At 36.6% G+C, this 24,647-nt stretch overlaps 1 protein-coding gene across 1 annotated transcript in view; it reads right to left on the bottom strand.

The window, feature by feature from the left end:
* Positions 1 to 20,824, bottom strand: part of LOC139744155 (uncharacterized) — a 44,082-nt gene extending 23,258 nt beyond the window's left edge. Inside the window, exons 1-3 of the mRNA XM_071654609.1 lie at positions 20,378 to 20,824; positions 2,427 to 2,478; positions 926 to 1,132 (exon numbers count right to left, since the gene is read on the bottom strand). Of these exons, the coding sequence (XP_071510710.1) occupies positions 926 to 1,132; positions 2,427 to 2,478; positions 20,378 to 20,638 (520 nt within the window). The 5' untranslated portion in view covers positions 20,639 to 20,824. The remainder of the gene's footprint in view (positions 1 to 925; positions 1,133 to 2,426; positions 2,479 to 20,377) is intronic.
* Positions 20,825 to 24,647: the final 3,823 nt, after the last annotated feature.

Genomic DNA, 24,647 nt, shown 5'->3' on the forward strand with positions numbered 1-24,647 from the left:
GAAAGCCTCACTTGCAATTCTATTCCTCACACAGATAGCTTGCATTGTGTGCCGATTGACAGGGGTTTTTCATGTAAATTCTAATTTTCTTTAGCGATGGTGTCTACAAATATCATGCTTCCCAGACTGGACAATAACGTAGCTACTGTACTGGTCATTTGCAAGAAATATAATCATAGCTTTGCCATAAAATTTACTGCCAGTACAGTTTGGAATTTTCTCTACAACTTTGCTTATTGCATGTTTAGCATAACCATTTCTATAAAAAGTTATATGGCTTTGAAAAACAGAATGTTTTCCAAAAAAACGCTCGTGTATTGCGGTAATGTGGTGGACAGGGGGTTTACATCATGCCATATTCAAATGAAATTTGAGAAAGAAAATTCTCTCTCAAATAACCAGAATGTTCATGGACATACAAGGTCTGCATGTTGTTACGAAGCAGTAAAGTTGGCTGGAACCACAAACGCAAATCAGGTGGGGGTGATGATCGATATGACATCATCACCTCACAATACTAGCTCCCACAAATTTGCACCCAAAAATTGTATAAAGTGTACAGAATACCTTGCCTGAATATGATGAGAGCAATCCAAACCAAATGGATGCATCTGGCAACCACAGAGGCATGTGAAATGAGTGGATGAGTTTAAACAGTATTGTTAACAATTTCTGACAGACTGTATTTGAAAAAATGCTTAAGATACAAAATGGAATTTTGAAGTGCCATTGGTATCACGCATGTACGTACCTGATTAAATCGGCTGGTAAAAACAAACTTGAATGTAAACATTCAAAAATATGTATGACTGCGTAGTGCCTGGTTTAGTTTACAATAACCAAGGTTTGATGGAAAATGCATGAAACCCTCTATTTCTTTCCATTGCAGAATGCAAGCACAAAAGTAAACTCCTTTTATACTCACTGATCTCATCCGCCTTGAAAGTGATGTTAATGCCAGAGAAGAAGTTCCCACTGTAGTCTCTGCATTGAGTGTTGCATGATGACGCCATGAGCGGAGTCGCGTTCGACATGGTATGCCGGCAGGAGGTCACGAATGGCTCCACCCGCAGCTCCTTTACAGGTCCGGGAATGTGATCTTTGCTGGTGTACCCGTAATCTGGGCAACTCCCTATGGGAATAGAACACAGCATCATATGTTTCTCCACAATTCTCCCTATTGCATATAGCACTCCGAATCTGAACACGTGTGGCACTCTAATTTTTTAAACCTTCAATTCTTGGGATATAGTGCAAACTTCCAGTTATGAATGTGCCATGTGTAAATGTATGCTTTTGTCTACATTGAATGCCAAAGTACTAGCTAGTATTCATAGATCCTATCAAATTCTAATCTCGCAAATAATGGAGTTATTTTCTAATCTGCAACTTTACATTTCATAAGTGGGATTCTTCTGCGAAGCGGCCCAATGCTGGGCTGATGATGCCAAATGACGAAAATAGGGAAAATATCCATATTATGAAGGTCATGACGAGGATGAAGTTCCCAACAGACAAAGTTCAGCGGAGAGCGTGGAAAATCTGCTTTGCAGGAAAGACCACTTCGAACTGAAGTAAAACTCGCATATTTGTTCGAGACATTTCCAGAAAGGAATGTACGATCAATTATGATCCTACACTACGTAGGATCTTTGGTGCGATTTTCCAGAACCGCAAAACCGGAAGTATACGTCCCAGAAGCGATCAATCAGATATCGGTATCACAAGGTGATACCGCTTGATATCGGCTATATGCGATGGGGGAGTTGGCACAGTCTGAGCTAGCTGCAGTACACGTTATATCCACTGACTATAACACTTTAAAAAAAGGAATAAAAAAAGGCCATTCTGCATAGGTGATCTTTTTACACAGGATGAGTTCATATGCAGACTACTCTGAAGGTAATCAAGTTAGCAGTATTATCTTATCTATGTTTATCTTACAAAGATTTTCCCTTTATTCACTGCCTTTATTCACATGATTTACATGTGAATCAGGCACTTTATCACCATTCCAACAAGTAGTTAAATCCAAAACAAGTTCTCAAAAGGGCTCAAATTCAATCTTCCACCATTTGGAATTTGCTTTAATGCCATACATCGAAAGGGTCTACCAAGAAACTTGTTTGGCTGCCACGAGATTTGCCGGGATAATTGTCTTTAAATATTTTGAAAACAACTGTAAGATTATTTTTATCGTATGCACACAACTTTTATTCCTGAAAGGCCTTCCATATTAAGTAGTGGGTGAGTAGAATGTACAGTATGGGTAGTTACACAACTGAAATCATGTTATTATGGCTTTCTTTCATCCATTTATCATACATAAGTGTACATTTTAGAGCAGAAATTGACAGTTCTGCAGGTATATGAGAACTATGATTTCCCTTCAATTATAATCTATAAAGGATAGATAATCTTCTTACCGTGTACATATCCTCTTCTCCTTCCATTTTTTAACTCGCAACTGACATTTCTCTGGAGGAAGGAAAGAAGAACAAAAACAGCAGCAATTATAACAAAATGACAGCTTATAGTATGCAAGTTGACAAAACAGGATGTTTTGTTTCTAAGAGCTATTACTTTCTCATATTTCCCTGCAGGTTCTCCTACACATTCCTCTTGGAGCATAAACCAACTTGGGGGACATCCTGTAATTCATCTCAGGAACACAGAGCTGGAGAAAATGAAATGGGCAAACATAATTAGTGAAATAATTAGTGAAATAATTAGTGAAATACAAGGCAGCAATCTAAGAACCCTTCAGAAAGGAATCACAATCTATTTTTGCATCAAACATCCCAGGCCCCTGGTAAGCATAGAGAGCAGCCCTTAAAGAAACATACAAATTAAGAAACCAATGCAGATAAAAATATTTAACCTCATTGGCAGAGGTAATAATGGATTGGAAAATAGAGGCTGTCATTAGTATCATAGCTGGGTGTTTGTTTTTTTCTCATCATTATTATCATTATTGTTTTGAAAAAAAAAAAATCAATACATAATGCTTATGGCAAGTGGCCCACACTAGACAGTAACTTTTTATACAAGGGAAAAAAGATATGTGACAAGTATACATGCTAACACACACACACACACACACACTAAGCTTGTCCACAATGAACAAGTCTTCTAACATTTCAAATCCATATTTTTCACAGCAAAAGAAACCACAATGAAAACAGAGAAATGTCTTGATCCTTCTGTGTCCACAGCTGTGTAGTTGTGAAGTTAACACTGCAGCATTGGAGAGAAATGGCCATTTTTTTTTTTTTTGCTGCTGTAATGTACATGTGCATTATCTATTTGCAGTCTGCAGCATATGTATGTATACAACTAAACATTTGAATAGTAACATCCTAGGCTATATATGAATATGCATCAACATACACAGTGTTCCTGATCTAGATTTTGTAGATGCTTGCATTCTTCATCTATGACATGAAAAATAAATTCTGTATTAATGATGGAAACCACTGGCTAGGCCCAAGAGATTATAAACATATCACATTATACAAACAAACTGTACTAAATATGTATGAACATAATAAATGTACATCTGGCATTTGATTTATCATGCAATAAACATTAGACCAGACATGAAACCATCAATGGCAAACCACAACAAATCATGCTAATGAGCTGCCAATCTCGTTCAATTTCCCATGTCACGGATCCCAAAATATTCATACTTTCATGCTCTTCTCGAGAATTTACAATACAGTCAAACTCGGATACCTCGAATTCGTCGGGACTGAAGAAAATGGTTCGACGTACGCGAATTTCGAGGTACGCGTACGTCGAATTTTCTTCGACTTATCCGATGTTTATCGATGTTCAACGTTTATCGATGTTCAACATGGTGTCTGTTATAGTGAATACTGATTGTGTGCATGCTTGTCAATTTGAATTGAATCAACTTTTATATGAATGAATTGAGTGAAAATCGGAAATGAAATCAACATTTCAGAAATAAAGATTTTGGTGGCCCGATCGCGCCACCAAAAAAAAAAAAAAAAGTCGGATGTTTGCCGTTACTTTTCAAAATGAACAGCGGTAACAATCGGCTACGTAAGATGCTAACATAAATGTCAGAGTTTTGCGTTTAATTGTGGAAATGAATGACGGTAATATTCGACTCGGTATGATACTGAAATAAATGTCGGATGTTTGCTCATACTTTTGGAAATGAATAACGATAACACTCAGCTCCGTATGGTGCTAAGACTAATGTTAGATATTTGATTTTGCGTTCGGAAATGAATAAGGATAACATTCGGCTCCGGAAGACGCTGAAATAAATGTCGAATTTTTGCTATGACGTTCGGAAATGAAAAACAACATTCAACTCCGTACAATGGTTAAATAAATGTCGGATGTTTCCTTATACTTTTGAAAGTAAATAGCAATAGCATTCGGCTCCGGAAGATGCTAAAATAGATGTCAGATGATCGTTTTTATGTTCGGAAGAAAATAGCAGTAATATTCTGCTCCATCATGTCCATATGATGCTAAAATAACTGATGTTTGCTTTGAAATTTCGAAATGAATAACAGTAACATTCAGCTGCGTTTAATGGTAAAATCAATGTTTGATGTTTGCTTTGACGTTCGGAAAAGAGTAGCAATAATATTCAACTCCTGACAATGATGAAATAAATGCTGGATGTTTGCTTTTATGTTCGAAAGTAAATTGCAATAACATTTAGCTCCGGAAGATGCTAAAATAAATGTCGAATGTTTGCTTTGATGTTCTGAAGTGAATAACAATAATATTCAACTCCGTACGCTGATAAAATAAATGCCGGATGTGTGCTTTTACGTTCGTAGGTAAATGTCAATAGCATTCAGCTCCGGAAGATGCTAAAATACATGTCGAATGATTGCTTTTACGTTTGGCATGTTTGGAAGTGAACAGCAGTAACATTCTGCCCCATACGATGATAAAAAAAAAATATTGGATATTTGCTACGGTACATTTCAAAATAGATATCAGTAACATTCAGCTATACGTTTCATAGTCCAAAATGTCTGATGTCTGCCTTGACGTTCAAAAATGAAAAACAGTAACATTCGGCTCCGTGCGATGATAAAATAATTGTCAGATGATTCATTTCACTTTCGGAAGTGGACAGCAGTAACATTCGGCTCCGTTCGATAATGAAATAAATGTCGGATGTTTGAAATGAATAACGGTAATATTCTGCTCCGTACGATGCAAAAATAAATAACAGATTGTTGCTTTAAATTTTGGAAATGATTAATGGTATTAATTCGCTCAGTTAGATGCTAAAACAAATAGCGGATGTTTGCTTTCACGTTTGGAAATGGATTAGGATAGTATTCAGCTCCGTAAGATTCTAAAATGAATGTCGGTTGTTTGCTTTTACATTTAAAAATGAATAACGGTAACTTTCGGCTTTTTACAATGCTAAAACAAATGTCGGATGCTAACAAATGTCAGCAAATGCTCCTATTTTCTCATTTCAAACGTAAGTTTTGACCTCCTCAATATATGGCCATCAACTTTTATAATAATATCTACGCCTATTTGTCAAATCTTTAAACACAGAGTAAGATGATTGAATTTTCTATTCATTTGTTTTAGACATGGACATCTGTATCACTTCAATAATGCTTAATATTAATTTGTCTATGTAATTAGTAGGACCGATTTAGTTTTTCTAGTATTTTTCCAGATTTTTTTTTTGTCACCAGATTTTACTTTCGACCACCAGAAAATAAAAATCAATGATATTGGTGGCCCGATAAAACTTAGTGCGGAGCCCTGTGTATTCTATTCTTCATTGTGATCGGCCTATACTTCCAGATTTTCATAATCGCATTGCTGGGAAAAAAAAAAGTTTCAGTGCTTGCGTTCTCGGGGAAGTAAACTTCGTGAAAGGCAAAAAAAAAAATAGTTAAAAAAAAAGGCACTACGAGGTAGATTGATGTTTTGACAGTGTACAGAGCGTGATTAATGGCAGAGATATAACTGTCAACGTAAGCAGGTGCGCCCCGACGGTTGAGAAATCTACGCGCACGGTATGACTGTCTCGATCAAAAATCAAAACACAGTGGTTAAAGAAAAGCAAATGATGGGGCAGCGCGTAGTGCTATCGTAAAGCACTCCATTGGCACGGGTGCTATGTGCATACCATGTACGTGTGTTGGTAGGTGTTGGGGATTTTCCTTGTCAGCTGTGTATCGGGTATTTCTTCTTGGGCGCGCGATTGTTCTGGTCTCAGCATATTTACAATCGAGTGTGAAAACATGTGACATGTCTTCGCTGTCCACGCGCGCTTAATCGGAGATGCTGAGTGATGTCTACAATTTCGATTCGAGCAACATGCTGGGAAAAACAATAAGTTAATTAAGATCGGGACATTAGATTTCCCTTCGAGGTAACCGAATTTCGAGTTATCTTTTTCGAGCTACGCGAATTTTAATACACGGAAACTCCATAGGAACAATCGGGACTTTCATTTCGCCCCCGAGGTAAGTGATATTCGGCTTATCCGACGTCGAGGTATCCGAGTTTGACTGTATACCAAGTTGTACATTAGGCCTCATTGGCATTAGTACAGACATTGGTAAACCTTCACAATTCTTTGGAAAGAAAAGAGTACAAACACAGTATAAGGTAAACTATCATTCATTTCGAAAGATTTGTACAGAATTTATGTTCTAGACATGTCTGTAAAAGCATAATAAAAAGTACATAGAGAGCTACCTTTAACTATACGCACCTTCTGAAAGATCCAAGCTTATTAACATCTTTACTGCTGCGACGTGCACATTGTCACGAACACCGTATCATAGAGCACTCTCTTCAAATTACGACCCATAAAAACAAAACATTGTTAAAGTGGATATATATCTTTTTTAACTGCTCTGATATTTGCTCTCTCTCTCTCCTAGTCTCAGTTGACAGATGACCAAAAAATTGTAAGTTTTTGCAGAGAAATTGGGAGTCAATTCTATATTTTTTTTTCTTTTGAGTGATAGATGTTGATTCTTCATATATGCGAGCACGCTCTGAAAGTTCGCAATGTTTTTTTTTTTTTTAATGTGACGCATGTGAGAATTGCACATTGTCAGCTTGCGATAGGGAAGATGTCACTCCGCGCTACAGCTGTAGAGTAAACTCACAGAAATGGTTAAATTAAACAGAGTTTAACTGTCATTGATATTGAACAAAAAATTAGATAATTATACAATTTCAAGTCTTAACCCATGGAAGACTAGTCCTGAGTACACTCGGGCAGGTGTCTATTGGGGAAAGGAAACTTCTCACAGTCCAGAACATATATTGTATTTCTTAAGCTTTTTACCAATTCAACTGACTGTAAACACTGATTTACAACAAAGCAGAGATGTGACAGACAATTATTGCAAGCAAACTGTGCAAACTCCCGTCTGCCTTGGCTGTCTGTTGTGTTGTTTTCTGTTAAGTGTGCAAGGCTATCAACCTTTTTGCTAAAATGTTTGAAATTTATGAATGCCTAGTCTCAGCACTTGACAAGAGTCAATCTCTTTAAAGATATACACTATTTGTCAAAGATTTAGCTCTTCAAGCTTACTCACACGGGATAAATGTTGATCTCTGAGCCACAGGGTAGAAGATATCGCGCATTGATAAATTGTATGTTTGGAGGAGGGGGGGGGAGGTGGCATTAGGAGATGATCCGTTTGATAAAAGTTACTAATACTGTACATAGAGAACGAAATTGCAAAAATCTTCGAGAATGAGGGAAATATTCCAAATTTATCTAATTGTAATTTTGTACCGGGAGTCATTCAGTAAGGCTCCCATTTCTTTTTTAAATGTTAGAGAGCTGTCTAGATGATATATATACATGTGCTGTTGACATTAAAAATCTCCACTTACTGGTATTTTATATTGAAATGACAGTAAAACATTTTCTAGTCAAATGAAAGAAATGTCCTTATATTTTGTATACAATATATCCATGATACTACAATTCTTATGTAATTTTAGAAGTTAAACATCAATCCTTCATGAAAATAAAATAAAGTGAAGGGAATGATAATCAAATGTAATACAGACTTGTTCTGGGACGACCTCTAGTCTGAAGGTTTTGGGTTATGTCTAACAGTTATGTCAGATGATTTAGTGACCTCTACAATGTCATACTAAGTCACATGATTTTTTTTAACTAGTTTTACTCTGCCATATGTAACCTACAATATATGATGCTGTCTCTATCTAACTTATATTTTTTAATGATTAATTCTCTTTCCACTATTGCATAGTTATATATTCAGTGAGTCTAATTTTTCGAGAATCAGAACTTTCCAACAATTTTAAGGAGTGGCTAAATTCATGATCGTGGTGTACAGCACCTGATAGAGAAACATTCATGTCGGGATCAGAGTAGATACTTTCACTTGTTTTAAAATTTGCAAACAGCACCTTGCAAATTGTTTGCAAAATGAAAACCCAGCAGAATATGTGGGATATTTACAGTAAATTGCTACACACTACTGATTTTTGAGAAAGTGTATCCACTTTGACGGTAGGCATTTTGTCATCTTGCCTGAATAATCTCCATACAATGTTATTTACTGTGGGTAAACACTGCCAACATTATGTTACAATCAAATTTCAGTTTAAAATGGAAATCAAGCACATTACAGATTTTGCCATTCAGATTCTAGACATGTATGTGTGGTTCTCTTTTTGGGGGTAGCTTTCATTTGTCAAATGGTTTTAATGCTCATACTCTGATAATCAAGTTATTCGTGAAGTTGGCTTTTTTTCCCCCCAAAGCGACATTATTTCGTGTACTGTTTTATATCAGTTTATATATTATACCAAGTATTCTCTGGTTCGGTTCATCAATGCAGTGATGTTTAGGGCTCGTGTCAAGCACACAATAAATTACAGAGAGGATGTTTTTGTGCGTCTCAGATATTCACAGACATAAATCATGCCGTGGCTGACCCCATAAATTTTCGCAAATTGATTCTGAGAGAAGTGTCATTACTTTCTTTAGTACGCTTGTTCAGTATGAAGTGTGTATGTGTGTGTGTGTGTGAGTGGATGACTTCTTCATGTCTTGGGGTGCGTTTATCAACTCTTTTTCTCGGCAGAAACAGGTTTTCCAAACGGCTTTCAGGGAATTTTTACAAGATGATAAAAGCAAAGCTGTTTTGATTGTGAGGTTCGGAAAGCCTTTTTGAAAACTGCAAATTTGTGCTTTCTGGAAAACTGGAAACAGGTTTCCGAAACAGGTTTCCAGAAACTTATTTCTAGAAGTCCTTTGAAGCGAGATAAACGCAAAGCTGTTTTGAAACGGCTTTGTACTGTGGTAACGAATCAAGCCTTCTCCTCGGGTCAAAATGCATAATGTAGCTGCGCAGTGACAAGCTAGTTTTCGCATTCGCGATGAGTTGATAACTATTTTGGAAGCCGTTTCTAAAGGGCTTTGGAAACGGCTTTTGAAAGCCATTTCAAACAGGGAGAAGATGATAAACGCAGCCTAAAATGAATGCAGTCTCATTCTCATAATGGCGGTGATGATGATGATCAATATGATTATTAATGCTTGATCATTACTTAATATTTGCTGAATAATATTGTAAGCATAATTTTCTGATCATTATTATCATTATTCCTGTCTACAAATTGTGAAGAAAAAAAATCACAGTGTTTTCTTTCTTTCTTTTGTGTGAGGAGTACACTCTGTTGTCATGTAAATAAGAAACATGAAATGTTATGGCCATATACAAAGACTCTTTAATCTCTTCCCAATGAACAAGGTTTCAGTTGCCTGAGTTCTCTGATGTCTTATGATACAATGTAGCTGAACATATCTCAAAGAATGGGATCTGAATCTTGATGGATCTTCTAATTCTAAAAATCTAAAAATCTGCATTGGTGTGAACACACCTTATGAAATAATGTTGCCACAAGTGGATGGCTGCTTTTTCAGATATTTTTTTTTCAATACCATTGCTCCTATGACCTTAACTGCATTGGCTTTGAATCAGCATCAGAGGACAGATTTAGTATTCATTAATTTGTACCCACTGATGACTGTGATCAGCGCAGAGATTTTGAGAGCTGTTCTTGTCATCTGTGTCTACTTGGTAAATGTCATTACTCAGAATCAAACTGACATCCATTATTGTAAAACCAAGAAATATTTGCAGCATGATTTTCTATTTTTGCAAATCCTGGCAATAAATGCATTTGCAGTGTAGACAAAAAACTTCATGCATGCATTTCAATTTTGCAAATCTTGGCTCCTCACAAAAATTTCACGCACACAAAAATTTAACTGGCTTTACAACTGTTGTTACCACATCAGGCAAACTATTTGGCGAACTTTCTGGTTTGTATCCAGGGGATAACCTGCGTCATAAAACCATGTCATAGTATGTGTGGTGGCAGGATATGTGACCGCGCATTACAAAACCAACAAAAAGTCGCACCTTTTGATTTTTTTGTGAGGACTCAAAGAAGGTGAAATGGGTCAACGGAATCAATCTTGAGTTTTTTCATATATATGCGTATTCTGAAAGAGCTCTCCTTCTTCTACATTATTTTGTTTAGTTTAAGATCATAACATGAATGGGAAAGTGTCTTTTCAGCAGTTTTTCTACAACCTTTATTGGGGGGAGAGTAGAATGATCAGGTATGTCTTAGAGGCCCTTTTCATTTCTTGAAATCCTTTGCACATTCTTCACTTTCAAGTCTAATAACTTTTGAAAAGACAATGCTACTGCTTTGAAAGTTAGACGCTCATCAATTATGGACAGAACGTGTTAATAGAATAAATCTCAATTTCAGCTTAATCCGATAATCCCTTCATAGTTGTTGCTCTGGTGGTTTACATCCTGTGTTTTGTCCCTTTCATCGCACAGTTAGCACGACTTGGTAAAGATTACCAGGTAAGCGTTTGAATAGATCCTGTACTTCAGAGCCTCTTTTCTCAGTTCACAACTTTCCCATAAGTGTGTGCTTTCTTTAGTCCTAATTTAGTCTTTTAGATACAATAGGATAGAGGAGTCCAATTGAATTGAGTTAAACATCATTTTAATGCTTAGAGTCTGTTCTTTCAGAATCTGCCCGTAACTAAAAACCCACGTCTGGCAACTTTTTGTTGGTTTTGTGATGCAGGGTAAAATACTCATACACGTAGACTGTTGATATGCTTGGTATTAAACTGAAATAAAAGATTTAAGACAAACTGTGAGATAGGAAAATGAAAAACTACTGCTTGAGCTTTGACATTTCTGATATCAAAGTGTGTGTGGGTTTTTTTCCTCTTCTTTGTCATTTGTTCCTTCTCCATCCAATGTCCATGTCTCTGCATCATTCTTGTATATTACCAAGGAGTACATCTGATATTAAACTCCTTGAGATTACAGTTGCAGAATGTTCTTTCATACATAATCCCCAAAACAACACTAACAATGGAGATCTGCAAACAATGATTGTCACCTTGTGTGGGTCATGATAAGGAGACTTCAAGTGCGGAATTTGATTTCAAAGTCCAATTCTTTGGAAAAGGTGCAATCAATCTTGTGCAACACACTACACGTTACACTCTCTGCAGTTCCTACCAGAGGTGGTCTAGTGTACACATACTGTAACTCTACCAAAGCTAGCCGAACAGTTATTTGGGTTTTCCCCACAGCTTTTGTTCAATATTTCAAGAGAGGCAATGAACAGAACATACTGCAGAGTAGAACAGAATGCAAAATCACTGAAGGGTGCACAAACACACAGGCCTGTAACCTTTTCTCTTTTCTTTTTCAATAATCCTCACTTCACAAATATATGTACTACAAAGACTATTACAGACTGGGAATCCACAGAATATGCCCAGTATAGAAACACTGACACCCAAATTGTGTGTGCCTGTGTGTGTGAATGAGTATGTTTGTTTGTGTGTTTGAGCATACATGTGCTTGACATCAATATTTAATTAAGATATGCACACAATCAGAAAGTACACAGAGCAGTGATCAAAGATTCTGACAAGGAAGAACAAACTCTATGTTCCCTCACCACTGAGTTAGTAACTGCTATGAAAAGACATTTCTTCTCACTTAAAAAACATGTATTTACAATTACTGCTGTGTATTCTCTACAAAGTTTTCAAGCGGAAACTTGTCTCTGATATTCAACAGCGTATTTACCACAACGCACAAAAGGAACTTTGTCAAGTCATGCAGAGACACGCAGCCCTTTCTATTAAGATCATGGTCTAGTACTATGTCCTTCGAACTTGGAAAGAGCAAATTAAATTCCATAATGAAGCTCAGATTTGGGTAAATTCCAATAACACATACTGTGCATATCTGCTGAAGTTTACCATATAATAATAACATTGTCTGACAGTTTATTAATGCAATGTAGTGAGAGTTTATTACATAGAATTAGCATCATTTTTAATCCCATTCTTCATATGAGCACTACAAATTAAGTTTGGGCTTCGTAAGTATTTTATTTTTTCATTTTCAAAGTGCCTGTAAGTCGTTGTCAAACCAGTGTTTTTATTCAGACCTCTACTGGCATAACACTCCTTTGGTTTTATTCTCATAAATGATTGTTTACTCCACACCCTTTATCATGTCTTTCTTGGTTACTTGTTTGTTGTTTTGTTTTCTGAAGAGTTACACCTGTACCTACACCTGCACAGTGACAGGTAGAGGTTACGCTCAGCTCCGCTCAACAAATGGTTGAATATTACGCAGGAAGTACCGGTATTCTGGAAGACTGTAAAGAAGCTATGTCATCAGCTCGTGCTACTTGGCCAAATTGTTTCAGTGTTCAGGAGCAGTGATAATAAATTTTCCTTCCTCTTCCTCTTTCACCTGCCTCCTTCAACAATGCTGAAGATACCTTCAGACAGTATGCTTAAAGGGGAAGGCTAGTAACTGATCAGTGGGAATCAGTGGAAATGCTGGGAGATGATTGTTCCAATCCTTATGGGATTCATTCAAGAGTTCATTGTATATCTATTGTTGTGTGAAAATGATTTGCTTCAGAACGGTCTCATATTCAATTAATGTGCAGATTAATGCTCCGTCACTGACCAGGGACGCTAACCTGGAAGCATTAAACTGCACGTTACTTGAATATGAGACCATTCTGAAGCAAATCATTTTCACACAACAATAGATATACAATGAACTCTTGAATGAATCCCATTAGGATTGGAACAATCATCTCCCAGCATTTCCACTGATTCCCACTGATCAGTTACTAGCCTTCCCCTTTAAACTCATGGTACACTGGTAAAGGGATTATCCATCTGCACACATACATGTGCTAACAAAAGAGAATAGATACGAAACCCCCTTCATTGACAGAACATAAACAAAATAATATGTTTCTTGTTTTTTATCACAATTTCCTATAACTGCAAAACCTACACAACCAATTGGCACAAGCTCTTTCGTCAGTATGCAACTCTAAATCAAGCTACAATGCCCTGATTGCAAAGCTCAAAGGTTAGTAAATATGTGGAAGTACAGTTTGGAATCTAATACACAATGGCATACTCCTCAATTTGCCAAAGATACACGCTGTAAAAAGGCTTTTTACTTTTTCCCATTAGGATATTCATTATTCCATATCATACATATGATATTTATTGAAATTTATCTTAATACTTCTAGCCAAACACTTTGACAAACAGGCAACAAACTGTCATGACTCAGAGCATCATAACATTAGGTATCAAGAAAACAGGTGTCTAAACAGAAACCATTAACTTTTGGATTGTGGGTTATAACCAAAATGATTAGGGATGGATAAAAAGAAGGCCAGTTCCTCTTCTGGTTCATTTTTGTTTACAGGTGCATGACATGTTAGCATGGTGTGATTGCTTTTAATTACAAAAAGATAAACATTCAAATAGTCATGTATATGAAACTGCATGTTATTGCACGTAGTACCAGAGCACACAGAAAGAAACTTGTGTGGATAAAAGTAAGAAGTGCAGTGCCATTGGATAATAAGGATTAAATCTGTATTCAAGGAATACTGAAGCTCTTCTACAATGTACATCTAACCATGACTGCACTTTGCCCAATGCCACATTCACAGAAGTGCTTTCTTGGCTGATTTGAACATACACTCAGCGAAAAAAGTAAACACTTTTCATATTTTTCATAGAAGATTTGGATGAAAATCAATGTAATATATACCATTTTAAAGTTAATTTGATTGGCTAGCAATCTAGTACAATTATGTAGGTCAATATAAAGGGAAACTTTAAGCATGAGTGAACACCTTTGTTTTTGTTCTCCAAGGCACAAAGTAAAAATTGCAAAAGTTTACATGTTGTCTTTCATCTGCAAACGCCTTTTAAGATAACGATGATAACAAAAGACCAGTTTAGCACAATTAGAGTCAATAGAGAAAAACACAGGTGTTCACTCATGCGTAAAGTTCCCTTTTTTATTGACTTACAAAGTTGATAGCCAGTTGATTTACCTTTCATATGGTATATAATACATTGGCATTTAGCTAATCATTCTATGAGAAATTTATAAACTTGAAAAAGTGTTTACTTTCTTTTTTGCTGAGTGTATGTTTATGTCTCAAAACTTTTATTGCCAATGATTGGAGATTTAAACTGAATTCTCTTCAATCTCTATCTTGTTACTACACCCTTCCTATGACTGACGCACGTCGTCACACCTGGGAGGGCTGGCAATATGATAATGAGGTGAAGTTTGGGAGTATTGCATCTGCTAAACATCTACCAGTAAATGAAAAAAGCAGAGCAAATTACAGCCAAGTGCCTGGGCATACATAGAAAAGGTTAATACATGTAGCTACCACCATTTTCAACAAACTCTATTAGTGAGATTAGAAGAAAAACAAGGGATTTGTAGAGGAGATCGGCAATCCAATTTCACTTAAGGGCAAGTCCAAGATAATGTCCCCTCAGATGCTCAAAATTCATCTTGATTTAATCGAAAAGTTATTGATATCATGTTGTAGCCAAAGAGTTAAATTATATATTTCCAGCAAAGAAAATATTGAATTATGCAAATTTATGCAAGAAATATGACCTTAATTTGCATAAAGTAAAAACAAACCTTACGTATGGGACAAATCAAAAATATTCATATAAAATCAGTTGAATTTGTCCTTGACCTAGTTCCTTTATGGACATGACCCCTGTATGAGCTAGTATAATTTCCAATTGGTAAGACAAGGTCAGCACATTAATTATGCAAATTATGCACTTTCCCAGAACGAAGTGTCCCATACGTAAGGATTTGAGTATGTTTTTTAAAGTTTTCTCTAAAGATTTCTAACATTGACCAATCATACTTCAGGAAGTTCTAATTTATTCATTTTAACTCCAGATTAGCAAAACTAAATATGGAAATTTAATTAGTCCTTCGTCTTATAACTAATTAAAGTTTGCTTACGTATGGGACAAATGCCTTACGTATGGGACATTACATGCAAAGTGAATGGGAAAACCGCCTTTTGACATGGATGCTATATGTCCTTACATTTGTTTGGTTAATGGTTATCTTTGCACCTACTCTGAAGGATATGTCTATATATCTGCCTCTCCTACTCAGTTGACCTCAGGGAGAGTGTAAGAACAGCATTATTGAGTCATTCTATGATTAAGAAAGGAAAATAAAGAATATTCATTTATTTTCTTATTTTCATTACAGGCTGTGCAGCTGGTCTTCAATTAGCATTCCTCCCTTTAACATTTTGATATTGGATATTTTCTTAATTCAGTTATCATTTTCAACTTTACCTCCCTACAAAATGACTTTGTCCAAGAGAATGGGATTCTCTGAGTGTCATTTTAGGTGCAGTACATTGTTCAGCATGTACTACAGGCTGTACAGCCTCAAAAGGGAAATCAAAACAATTGTGCTTGTGGAGCTCATCAATGACAACATTACAGGTCTTACTGAATAGAAAAATCACTTGAGGTGACAGCAGGTAACTTTGTCATTACTAGAGTTGATAGCAAAGGAAAAACCCTACGAGAATACTTTTTATTTTGATATGATGTTTAATATTTCAACTGCACACCCTCAGAATATGTCATGACTTTATCAAGGTCATGAACATGATTTCTGAAAATCCGGTAAAATGAAGACTATAGTTTACATTTACCATGAACCTCAATATCAATACTGGTTCTCTGGTTGGAGTGCTAAAAACACAAACTACACAAAAAAAATAGGGAATTCATTTTTTTTTTTCTATTTTGTGTTTGAGGAGACAGATGTGCTCTGAGACACCTTCATCAAATCATACTTGCTTTGTACCCCACATCTACACAATTATCAACATACATTGCAATCTGGTAGTGTATGATCAAATGAGGTTATTAGAATTTATCAAAATTGTAAGTTTCAGATCAGTGAGTTACTTCAGTGTTTCAAATCTAGAATTACATTTTCTCTTAAGATTTGAATACAAATGATAATCTTTCCTGTTTCACTACACAAGCATTATGTATGTACAAAGTATCAACACAAATTTTGTGGTCTTTGGCTTCATAGACTTGAAGCCATGCAATTTGAGAAAAAAAGCCAGCATAGGTACATACATTCTTCTATCTCTTTGTTCTACCACGGCTTTTAAAGTCTAAAAGTTTCATTGAAATTTGATTGATTTTGCAGAAGCTAAAATTCACATGGCAAAACATGATGATTACAGAGCAAAATGAATTACTCTTGTTGTTGTGTTTTGTGCTGCATTTCAAACAATTATAAAGCTCTGTAAAAACTTAGACAACTTGCAAGGTAAGCCTAGAACTACTGAAAGTACCCACTTCAAACTGTATTTGCAAATTACACTGTACATGACATTTGATTTTACAGTTGAAATTATCAAGACTACAAATTAGTCATGGTACATGTGCATGTAATACCGTATGCTACATCAAGGTCACAAGCTAGAATTCGCACATTTTTTTTTTCAATTGATAAAAATATTGACCAGAGTATTACAAATGGGCTAGAAATAGAGTGTCAGTATATACTGTATCTGTATGTATAGACATCATGAGGACAGTGTTAATGCATGACGGAATCCAAACTAAGATATTTAATTGTAAATTGGTAATTACTTTTATTTGTCTTATTTTAGCTTTTGTTAGGTACCTGAACTGGGAAAGCACCTACTTAGCAGTCTATTTCATTTGTTAAATGTTGTAGTATGATTTGTGGAACTGACAATATGACACTATGGGAAAATTCAAAGTCATTCCCATGAATACACTTGTGCACTAAAGACATATGTCCCATACGTAAGTTGAGCCATGTCCCATACGTAAGGTGTACTTTTGTTAATTAAACCAACTTCATGAAAAAATGCTTTATTCTTTTGCAATGAAACTTTGCTGAAAGATACTTCAGTATTGTACCTTTCTTCACTTCTAAACAGAACTTGATCAATAAGGTACTTTCAGAGAACTTTCAAGTCAAACTTTTTTTTGAAAAATCCAGTTTTTCTCTGGTCCCATACGTAAGTTGCCATATTTTTCTTAATAAAATAATTAACCCAAGGTCAAATGACATCAAACTTAAACACAATGTTCTTCTCAGGGATACCAGTCATCCTGATGATAAACAGTAAAATCCAAGTGCTCCTTCACTACTTTTCAGAGGTTTGAAATCTCTGAATGTCCCATACGTAAGGTGCGCGATATCTTGGACTTGCCCTTAAACAGATTATGTGCCTCAGGAGCATTAAAAAAAAAAGCTCCCATCGTACTCCACACACTCAATCAGCAAGATTTGAAAGTAATACAAGAAATTTGTTGATGAGATCTGCATTCTATCATATCATGCAAAATTATTACAGTGCAAATATCGGCAACACACAGTTGAAAGCTCATTTACAAAGTCGGTAACCACAATGTATAGAAAAATTCTGACAGTCCATAATTTGTTCTAAATTGTCCACCAAGAAATGAATACATAGATCCACGATACAAATTAAATGACATTTTGTGAACCAGTGAACCATTTTTGAGGATATTACAAAAATGTGATGGGGAAAAAAAAAAGGTCATCTGAATGATCTATGCATGTGACATCATACACTGCAAGTCTTCTCATCCAGCAATGACTGCAAAGAAACTTTAAAAATTAATAACTTTTGAATGGATTGTCCGATTTTCCCCAAACTTTCGCTGATGGATTCTACCAATATTGCTGCATTCACGCAATGCACATGTCTATGAAGGTGACCTTTCAAATCTCAACTTTCGAAGTGTGGAACATCAGTTAAATTTTGTACACAGTAAGTATTATTGAAGTCTTTTTGGCTGAACAACATAATTTGAACCTTTTTCACTTGCCGCTTCCAGGTATCATGGTGACAGATCACAGTCACATAACTCCAAGAAACTACATTTCTGTGATTTGATGCTGCATCTTTTAATCATGACTTTCTACAACTCATTGTTAGGATTTCATATGAAAGCAAGATGATCTCTTTTCTTTATGCCTGTGGTAGATTGTTCAGGGACAATGTCCAAACACCTGACGTTTATTTCAGTCCAAAATAGGATATATGCAGAAAGACTTAGTCTTGCAAGTAATGATAGCAAGATGACAATTTAGGCAGCAAATTTTCCATACGACTTATACGGTTTAACACCTCACCTCTATTTTCTGCCACTAAGTTTGGCCAATAACTATCAAATAAAGCCCAAGTTGAAATTGCTTTATTATTCATGATTTGATATTTCACAAGATTCAACTCTTTTCATCAAAATGAAACATTCATGAAAAGCAAATCAGCTTTATGACAATTTATGATGAGATGACATAATCTATCCTACCCATATTCCCTGAATAAAACAAAACAAATGCTACCCAGAATCCACGCAAAGGACTCAGTATGTACTACTATGAGGAGAATATAACTCCATCAATTGCTATGTGTGGTAGGTGTCCAACACATCGACACTGTACATTGAAACCAACACCCCTCTATATTTATAACACTGCGCGAAAAGAACAAAAATGCACGCATGAGACTTTGCGCAGTGGCTTTTTACTCTTCACTGGGGATTTAAATATATCAAAATATTACTTTAAAAATCAATAATAAACAATAACAACAGCAAAACACTGATACCATAGATTATGAATGCATGTAGGAAAAGCATTATGTGCACTTCACATGTATACTATTGTCAATAGAGAGTAACAAAGTTGGTTTCGAAATTACTGCGCAACGGAGTGCGTCAAAATAACACCCACTCGTTTGAAGCTGTTATCTTAGAGCATGTACAGGTCTCAAAATTGCATTTTTAATGTCGAATTCAGTGTATTTTCTTGACAAGTGAGTAAAATTTCAGGCAAGTTGGAGATATTTTAAGTTTTTATTGATAGAAAAATGTTAGGGTGTTAATGTATCAGACACCCATTACTGCAAAGATTGATAAAGCAACAACATTCGTTTTGTGAAAACAAAATACTCCCCCCCAAAAAAAAATAAATAAAATAAAAAAAAATAAATAAATAAATGTTTGAAATCATACAACAGTACATTCTACATAAACAAATTCAGAAAGCAAGTTCAAGTAAGCAACTGCAACAATATAGTGAAATGATGGGGTATATTAAAATGGAAAGAAAACATAAAATCTTACAATGTGCATCATTATCATGTTTGATATTCATCTTCTATCGGTAAGGGAGTAACAACACATCTTCCACTTATAAATCTTATTCAGAGAAAATTTGTTATCAAAGATTTTCATAATTTTACTGGACAAAATGTACATTTCAATTGTAAATCCATGAAACACAAGCAATAATCAGAGACAAAACAGAGGGTAGTTGCAAAAATTATGACCATGTAGCCTATACTTCAGGGCAATTTCATATAATGTTCCCATGTTCAACTTCAATCTTTTGTGAAGTTCCTCTTTTAACTTAAGATCAGGAATATAAGTGAAAAAAACTATCTCCTTTTTACTGGATCTTTGTTGTTGTTGCACTAACCAAAAGCATGGATTTTTGTAATTACTTGTACACACAGCCCTGTCTTTTTGTACACATGTGGTTAGACAGGGCTAGGATTTTTTAGGGTTTAGTCACTAGGGTCTAGATTATAATTGACGAAATATTATGTGCAGACGAGCCAATGTGAGGGTTGTGTGTTGAGGACACCACCTCTCTATAAATCTTAGCTGCATAATTATGAAGTTGCAACCAACAGTATCAATGACAATATTTATATGTGTGGTAATAGGCCTAATGTTACAAACTGTACAAAGTGAAACTTTATGACCCCACAACTTTCCATGAGTCTCTTCACCTACCCCATACCATACCAGGCCCAGTGAAAACGGAGACAGAAAATAGAAATCATATCCACTCACTAATTGCACGTTTTGGGTGTCTTCGTCGTAGTAACTGAAGGAGCAATCCGATATCGGTGGCTGCTGTTGCGCACAACATTTACCATTATTTCCAGAAGTGGCTGCTACGCTAAAAAGAGACAGTATTATTATTGTGCACCTCAGTATTGCTGCAGCTGCAGCACCAGCGGAGAGCGGTCCCAAAGTCGCCCGAGTCGACCGCGCCGTGGCCGCGACGTACCGGGAGCAGGTGGCTGCTGATGTCGAGTTGAAAAGGTGCATAATTCCAGCTAAGATTCTGGATTTGTGATGGGATGGCAGTACGTGGGGATGAGTGATATATTAGCCCACATTCGTGTCTCTTTGACTGCCTATCAAATTGCCACGGATACGGTACATCCTGGGTGTCGTTTCAGCCAAGCCCAACCCACTTCCACGAGCTCAGCAACCGACTCGCTCACTGCTGATGACGAGATGAAACAATCTGGACCGTAATATCCTATGTGTACGGTGGAAGTACACATGGTACTGTTGTTGTTGTTGTACATTGTGCTGTATGTAGAGCATTAGTCTTTTCACGAGACCGTGTGGAGCCGGGGCATCTCGCAAGGATTATGTAAAAACTTCGGAAATGTAAAAAATATATATATACATGTATATATCGAAAATTGCGTCAACGGGAAATGTAAAAACGTCCATTTTTGCCGGGAAATGTAAACATAATGTAGGGCCCTACTTCAACGGACCTAAGAATGGTAGGCATATCTACTACTGATATCAGTACATGAAAACTGCTCATGTCCGAACCTTTACCGTTTTCATTTTCTTGTAAACCCTACAATGGATTTTCACCAAACTCGGCTGATAGAATTTTATGGTGATTATGATCTTAGGCCTTAAGTTGTTGAGCCCCCCTCCCCCCCCCCCAACACACACACACACACGGCTGATGGGGGGGGGGGCGGAGATCGAAGCCTCAGAGTCCTGAAACTCTTGATTTTTTTAATCTTCTTCTGTCGCACCGAAAAAGATAGAACTTAAGTTTGTGCTATTTATAGAACATTAATGACTAAAATTTCATGTTTGATTATCTGATCGGGATGGGGTGGGGGTCGAGGGGGAGGAGGGGATTTACTGCCACATTTTCAGCATCTTCAGTGAAAAATCTACAATAACGGATTTTCACCAAACTCGCAGATAGCATCTTTCTGGTGATATGATCTTCATCTGTTCAGAATGAGTCCTCCCCCCCCCCCCCCCTCCCTCCACACACGCACACCGACACACATGCGGGGAATTTGAGGGCCTCAGGGTCCCGAAACTCTGATCTTTTTTTCTTTAATCTTCTTCTGTCGAACCGGAAAAAAAAAAGAGCTATAAAGATTTAGTGCTGTATATTGAGACATGACTTTAATTTCATGTTTTATTATAGGGCTTGTCCAGGGGTGCCCTGATCGGGGGGGGGGGGAGGGGTCAAGGGGTAAGGGGGACGAGGGGACGGTTTTCCACATCAGTTTTCAGCATTTTCTTGAAAAATGTTTAAGGGCTAGCCTAGTCTCCACAACTAGATGGTCGCGACTAAGACGACGCGAAGACGTCGTCGGACGTCGCTGTATGAGACGTCTGCGAGACCAACTGGAGATTGGAAATTTTTTTCGGAGAAAAGTCGAACATAATCATGTTCTATTCTCTCCTGACACCCCAGAGACCAGGCTATTAGACTCCAAGCTAATGAAATACTGTGTAGTAACAAGTTAAGCGCCGTTTTTTCTGTACTTCTATATTCAAATCAATTCAAAACAAATTGTATTTCCAAGATCACAAATTCTCTCAAATGCGCCAACTATTATTACAACGAATCAACACTCTGGAAGGCGGAAGACATTTCATGAGCAATTCACATAAATTATATAAAACTATTGTTCATAAGATCGTGTTATAATCAGTGGGTGATTGTGATACGTATTCCAAACTCCGAGCGGAGTTCGAGCTGACCCTTCCCCCACCCCGTCTTAGCAAATTTCTGAACTGAATAATATTGACAGGGTTCACTACTGTTACTGTATTTGCAGGATTGTTCATCGATTCTAAATAGAGGGCGCTGTTATCGAAAAAAAAAAAAAAGCGGGGAATCGTGACAGGGCAAGATAATTACACTAATGGAGTTGATTCCTCCAATCCCGGATCTTGGTGTTTGCACAACGCTCGACACTGATGACGTAGTATACAAATAATGACTGCTATGAGGGGCACACTTAAAATTATGGGCCCAAGGTGATGTGTAAACCATAACTATGTCCGAAGCGAAGCTGAGGGCATAGGCCTAGTTATGGTTTTCACATCACCGAGGGCCTACATAATCTTAACTGTGCTCCGAATATCAAGCTGTCAATATTTGTTTTATATACCGAAAATATAGATTCCGAAATATAGATACCGAAAATATAGATTCTAGTCTCTTTTACAGCACTCGTAATCAACGCTGATCGACAGCGCGGCGGTCGTATCATTGATGCGTACATAAGTGATCTATGTGTACGGGGTTGCGACTGTCTCCAAACCTATATTTACAGGGCACAGTTCATTCTATTTGGGCGCGCAGTAAAATCATGACATCATTTTGATCAAAAATGGGGCACAGCTATTTTCATGACTCCACTTTTAACCAATCGGATGAGAGAAATCTATTATGAGGTATACAATAACAGATCGATGGTTACGTGTCCCCTGGACCGTCAATTTCGAGAGTCCCTTACACCATAATATCATTTTGACAATATTCACCCGTTAGCAATTTTATGACTTTTATGACTTTTAATTTCGTTCGAATTTCATTGATAATCTTATAGCAAAATGTTGCTTTCGTCACAATGTTTGTGGCATTAACTGGATGCATCATTTTCCGGAATGCTTTTTACAATGTTATTGGTCATACATGTGGTTTAGATTTACCACTTCCATTCTTGTCTTAATCAAAATGAGTAGCACATTGTTTCAGGTGGTATCTTTATAGATAAACATGAAATAATAACAACAACAATATACAGAAGAGCATTCACATCGGTGACAACGGAACTGAAGATCCGCTGTGTCCGTGAGTCATTGCTGCGTGAAACGGAATAAAATTTTGATTCAATATACGATGTGCTCTTTTTCTTATTTGTTGCTTGCTGTGGTGTTTGTGTGTGTGTGTGTGTGTGTGTGTGTGTGTGTGTGTGTGTGTGTGTGTGTGTGTGTGGTTTTTTTTGGGGGGTAGATGTTTTTTACAAGTCTACAAGGAAATGAAGATGAAGTAAAGATTTGTAAATGCTCTAGGCGAGTCTTGATGTTATCTTTCATTAATGTGATTGAGCTTTGCGCAACAAACTTGATAATAATTGGATATACATGTTTTGTTGTTGTTGTTGTGTGTGTATGTGTGCTTCCCTCTCAGCAGCCCCCCCCCCCCCCCACTTGATTTGTTAAAAAGTTGCGTAAAGCTAGTTTTCCTGCACCAAAGATAATTATGTACTGCATCGTAAGAAGTCTTTTTTTTTTTCGCTAAGCACTCAAGTCAACAATCGGAGAAAAATATCCTGACGCCCTCTGTCGACTGGAGTGTCGAAGTTGACCGACGTTCTCGTTCGATCGTCGGTATACATTTTACAAAATTTAGTCGGATTCTCGTCTCCTATTCTGAATTTCGTAAAATGTTTGATATGTTTTGTTTTTTTTTTCAGTAGCGTTTCAGTATCCTATTTTGACCGTGTGACCGGTGCAATGTTCTGAATGCATGTGATTTTTGACCGTTTTCCTTCGGTAACAATCAAATTGCTCTGATATACGGAATTATCATAATACATGTATACATTGTACTTGTATACAAAGAACTTTCTGACCTTCCAAGGGTAATCGAATACGCAGGCCTACACATTATCATCAGTTAGATATACAGAACGTCGGGAAAAAACTCCGAGTAAATTATGATAAAATTTATAGACAGAAAGGGAATTCAAAAACAAAAATATAAGATTTTTTTATGTACAGGTACCTTTGTTCTTTTATTTTTGCTTGCTTGTCATTAATTTTATTCAGTATGACTACATACTTTTTAATCTATGCACACCATCTATGCACGACAATGAAGTCGGTATAATGTTAATTTGTATTTACTCATGAAGAATTAACTGCTTTCCGTCCATGCTCACGATATTGTGATTGAAAATTGAGTTTTCAATCATTGAAATAGCGGCAGTATGCTTCATCTGCCTGTGTAATTCCCTGGCTTGTCTTTGTCGCTGTTGTTCATTTC

The sequence above is a fragment of the Diadema antillarum genome, unplaced genomic scaffold, assembly GCF_040938485.1.
Source record: "Diadema antillarum isolate AM-2024a unplaced genomic scaffold, OU_Dant_1.0 seq00001142_RagTag, whole genome shotgun sequence".
NCBI classification, from domain to species: domain Eukaryota; kingdom Metazoa; phylum Echinodermata; class Echinoidea; order Diadematoida; family Diadematidae; genus Diadema; species Diadema antillarum.